General features: G+C 50.0%; 1 protein-coding gene across 1 annotated transcript; it reads left to right on the forward strand.

Moving 5' to 3' along the window:
* Positions 1-18: 18 nt before the first annotated feature.
* Positions 19-3718, forward strand: LOC121002024 (ATP-dependent RNA helicase DHX30-like). Its single transcript, XM_040433321.1, has 5 exons — positions 19-174; positions 254-411; positions 490-590; positions 713-852; positions 3275-3718. Exons 1-5 carry the CDS (start codon positions 24-26, stop codon positions 3529-3531), a joined length of 807 nt encoding a protein of 268 aa, XP_040289255.1. The 5' UTR covers positions 19-23; the 3' UTR covers positions 3532-3718.
* The last annotated feature ends 1295 nt before the right edge of the window (positions 3719-5013 follow it).

Below are 5013 nucleotides of genomic sequence, written 5' to 3' on the forward strand. Positions count from 1 at the left end.
ATTTTTGTGTCCAGGTGAAGACTATGTTCAGCGGGCAGTCGTGTAGCGACCACCTGGCATTTGTCCGGATTTACCAAACCTGGAAGGAGGTGCTTAGTACAAGGAACAACGCCGCTCGGGATGACTTTGCAGAAGATAATGTGCTCTCCAAATCTGCGCTGCGCTTCATCCAAGGTGAGCCATGGCCTAGATATTAGCACAGCAGTGAGGATGGGTCCATTGTTGACCCCACACCCTGATCTGTATCCTCCAGGCCTTGTCGCACAGTTTTCCTCCAACGTGCAAGACGCCGCCCTGGTGGATGAAGCATATGAATGCATGAACCGATCCGCCCTGTGCAACCAGCTGAGCGACCAGGACGAGCTGGTGAAAGGGATTCTACTGGCCGGGCTGTACCCCAAACTTATACAGGTAACCGGGAGACTATAGATATATATAATAGGGATCAATACCCCCATCATTTGTTGACCTTTCCTCATCTCTTCTCAGGTGAGACGAGGGTACGTGATCCGCGGGAAGTTCCGGCCCAGTAGCCTCCTGTACAAAACCAAATCGGGACCCGTGCAGTTGCACAAGAGCACTGTCAACAGGTGAGCGCCTCGTCCTAGGACCGTAATGTGGGGCATGTGCGACGCCACCCATGTAGTCATAGTCTCTGTCCTAGGTACATACCGTCCTCGGACTCTGTGACCGGTCATCCTCTGTCTTACAGGGACGTGAAGAATTTCGGAATGCCCTGGCTCACCTACTTCCAGGCCGTCAAGTCTTCCAATGTGGTCTTCGTACGGGACAGCGCCATGGTTCACCCCCTGGCTGTTCTCTTGCTGACTGACAGCTCTGTCTCTATGAGAGGTAAGTACCACAGACCCCTCGCCGTCTCCTGGTGCGGCCGTTCACAGCTATAATCTACTGATCTTTAGGCTGTCAATAAATCCGCACCTTTTACCGTTTATCACTTACATCTCAGTCTTCCATCACGGTGGAAGGGTTTTATCTTTGGACCTGACTGGAGAAGAAAGTAAAATCTCATAAGTCTGCTGCTTTCCTGTTAGGAGCAGTGCATTGTGAAAGACGATGGTCCGTTAGATGAGACGATGGTCCGCTGCTTGCAGTAACCAGTACCCTTTCTGTAGTTTATTTTGTGCTGATACCGGAGCGTAAGCGTGCCTTCACACAATACTGGAATTAGTCTCTCCCCCCCCTCCGTCCACACAGAGGAAAGAGTTAATAAAATGTAGTCAGTATGCACCCCAAAGTAATATAGAAAAAATAAAAAGCTAGCTTTTGGCGTTTTTAAAGAAAAAAAATCCACACTCCTGCGGCTCAGTGGCTCCTCTCGGCAATGCCTCTGGCTCCAGGTATGTTCACATCTGGGTCACTGCTGCTGCCAGTCCCTGGCCTCAACAGTGATGTATTGCCCAGCAGTGGACGCATAGGGCTGATAGGAGCCGCTGCATGAAGACCGGGCAGTGGATTGCTTTAGGTACATCCTAGTACTGGCCACAAGATCCGGTTACCTGTCATCCATAGAAAGGGTTAATCAACACAGACCAGAATAATAGCCCCATAGAAATGAATGGCGATGGCACAGGGTCATAAACATGGCGGCGTTTCTCCAGCGCAGGCTCTGTCTGAACTGAGCTCTAATACTGCAAACAGCCTGCGGACATCTGTGGTGCTGGTTTTAGAAAGAAAGTCGCCATCTAGATTGTTCAATCTTTCAGTCAGATTGAAGATTTGGGGCATTTATTCCTATCTCGTCGCCGTCTCCACCGTAATGTTTTTATTTTTTAATTGAACGAATGCATTTACAGAGAAGAAACTTCCCAAACAGGATTTTAGCTAAGCCTGCCGCCCGGTGTCTACAGCGCCCATGCAGCCTCTTGAGCTATGATAGTAATATCCAGAGGTATGGGGAGATAGAACAGAGCGACTGCAGGATCGGCCTCCCCTGCTATGTTACTATGGAAACACATGGCTCTGTAGAGGAGCTGTAGGCACAAGAGCCATTTCCTTAGGATTTGTAAATCTGCTTCTTTTTAGAGAAAAAAAAAACAAGTCAGAATTTTTAAAAATCCTTGGAATATGCCAAGCCAAATATCCGTCCGTAGATGGCTGTTTTGGGGTGTTTGCCCCTCATCAGTACAGAGTAGGATTCTGGGTGCGATGCCTTGGACGCGGCCTAGGGAGGGGTGCTGGCTCTAACCCCTTAGTGACCACCAATACGCCTTTTTACGGCCTACGCCAGGCTCCTGCTGTAACGGCCGGGACCAGCAGAAGCGCTGATCTGGGCTGTTTAACTCCTTAAATGCCACAGTCAATAGTGACTGCAACATCTGAGCAGTTACAGAGGGCGTGGACTCCCTCTGTTTCTAACTGGCACTCCACGACTGAGATGGTGGGGTGCCGCTGTCTGCACGGCAGGCTGGAACCCAGGGAAGGCCCCCCCCCCCCCCCCCCCCGTCCTGCTTGCCATGGTGGATGTTAGTATAGCACTGACAAAATAATACTTTGTATAAGCAATTGCAATGTGTTTATAGAAGTGATCAAAAGGTTGCCTGTCAAAGTCTCCTTGCAGGACTAGTAAATAGTTTCATTAATTAAAAAAAAATCCAAGTTAAAAACATAATAAACCTTTTTTCCTTAAAAAAAAATAAAGCTTTTTGTCAGGATCAGGGACTTAGATTCAGGAGGGGAGCCTGCAGGGTCACGCTGGACCTCCCTCTGTCAGCACTTCGTCTTTCAAAACTAATCGATCTTCTCTGCCACCACTCGTTCTATAAGGCTGACACCTAAGTGCACGCTACAACTGCTAGCATTCACAGGGTTCATTTTTATTTCGGGATCCCTCTATCACTGCACTTTTGAATAGGAAAAGTTGCTAAAATAAAATCCACTCATATTTGGTATCACTGTGTCTGTAACGACCCGCACTACACAATTATCATGTAATCGATCCCCTACCGTGAACACTGTAAAAACAAAGCAATGCCAAAATTGCTGTTTTTTTTTCTCCTTACTGCAGCAAAAATAAATAAATAAAAAGCGACAAAATTAATGTACCCAACAATACCAATGAAAAGTCATCCAAGTAAAAACTTTTTTTTAAGCTTTTATTTTTTATTATTGTGCAAAAGTAATAAAACATAAAAAAATCATTATAAATCGTATTGGCCCAGAGAATAGTTAGACCAGCCGTGTGGTGCTGCTGCTGCTGTTGTAGTGGTGGGTAAGGTGTCTGATCAGGTTCTTCTCCCTGTTTTATCCCTGACAGATAACGGAGAACAGATGGTGGTGTCTCTTTCTGATACGGATCTCCTGAAGCTGGAGAGTGACCCCCGCACTATCGCACTCATCGGAGACCTGCGCTGCGCCTTGTCCCGGATGGTGGAGCGCAACCTGCAGGATCAGCTCCCTCCGCTGTCCTTCCAGGAAGAGGGGCAATATACTGAGCTGCTGCATATCCTGGTAGATCTGCTGAACGGCACAGCGCACTGCTTTACGGAGCAGGAGGCGGCGGCCGAGGAGTGAGACCACGCAGCGCCCGACAGAACACTTATTCCTGTGGAAGGTTATTTGGCTCCTGGTTTTCGGGGAGTGATGTGGGATGAGGATTCCTTTCATTGCTCTGCGTTTTAAGCAGGGTTTGGGGGGGTTTATTCTATATATATATGCACAAAGTGCCCGGTTGGCCTCGTATTTCTTCAGGTTCCGTATTAAACAGCATTCTGTGATACTTTCTCGCTCTGATGCCGTTCACTCCATAGAAACTATTATATTAAGATATAAAATTAGATGTTTCAATTCCTCAGCATTTAAGACCTCTGCTTGCTGTCACTGCAGGGATACATTCAGAAGCTTGTCCTGCTCACGACTTGTTACAGTTGTTTGTATCCAGTTTAGACAATTCCCTGCCTGGCGCTGGGACTAAGGGGGCAAATCTGTGAGCAGTCATCTCCTCAGTGCTGGGCCGAGGCGGAAAGAAGAATATTTCTATTCACTGAAAGTAAATCTCAAGCTAGGAAGTGTTGAAAATGGTGAGAAAAGTAAATTAGAAAGTTGAAGAATGATTACAGTTTATAGAAGAGTGGATGAGCCATGTAAAGAGGGTCTCTGTCACTAGGACATTGATCAGTGGGGGTCTTACTGCAGACAATAAAGAGGATGTGACACTCCATTGTTTACAGTCAATCTACGCCACATCTTGGCTGCACTGGCGTCAGGCATTCCCAGGGACGGCCAACGTGCGGCTCTCCAGCTGTTGTAAAACTACAACTCCCACCATGCCCTGCTGGAAGCGGATAGCTGTGGGCAGGCTGGGAGTTGTATTTTTGCAACAACAGCTGGAGGGCCTCAGGTTGGCCATCTCTGCACCAGGGCCGGGCACTGTGCAGCGTCTTGTCTGTACCAGGGCCGGGCACTGTGCAGCGTCTTGTCTGTACCAGGGCCGGGCACTGTGCAGCGTCTTGTCTGTACCAGGGCCGGGCACTGTGCAGCGTCTTGTCTGTACCAGGGCCGGGCACTGTGCAGCGTCTTGTCTGTACCAGGGCCGGGCACTGTGCAGCGTCTTGTCTGCACCAGGGCCGGGCACTGTGCAGCGTCTTGTCTGCACCAGGGCCGGGCACTGTGCAGCGTCTTGTCTGCACCAGGGCCGGGCACTGTGCAGCGTCTTGTCTGCACCAGGGCCGGGCACTGTGCAGCGTCTTGTCTGCACCAGGGCCGGGCACTGTGCAGCGTCTTGTCTGCACCAGGGCCGGGCACTGTGCAGCGTCTTGTCTGTACCAGGGCCGGGCACTGTGCAGCGTCTTGTCTGTACCAGGGCCGGGCACTGTGCAGCGTCTTGTCTGTACCAGGGCCGGGCACTGTGCAGCGTCTTGTCTGTACCAGGGCCGGGCACTACGCAGCGTCTTGTCTGTACCAGGGCCGGGCACTACGCAGCGTCTTGTCTGTACCAGGGCCGGGCACTACGCAGCGTCTTGTCTGTACCAGGGCCGGGCACTACACCGCACCTTG

Source organism: Bufo bufo, chromosome 5 (genome assembly GCF_905171765.1).
Source record: "Bufo bufo chromosome 5, aBufBuf1.1, whole genome shotgun sequence".
Taxonomy (NCBI): domain Eukaryota; kingdom Metazoa; phylum Chordata; class Amphibia; order Anura; family Bufonidae; genus Bufo; species Bufo bufo.

Bases quoted from the DNA above. Each gene is read 5' to 3' on its own strand.
- LOC121002024 (XM_040433321.1), top strand. From the start codon at position 24: ATGTTCAGCGGGCAGTCGTGTAGCGACCACCTGGCATTTGTCCGGATT. The intron at 412-489 runs GTAACCGGGAGA...ATCTCTTCTCAG, and splicing joins TGTACCCCAAACTTATACAG to GTGAGACGAGGGTACGTGAT. The intron at 853-3,274 runs GTAAGTACCACA...TATCCCTGACAG, and splicing joins CAGCTCTGTCTCTATGAGAG to ATAACGGAGAACAGATGGTG.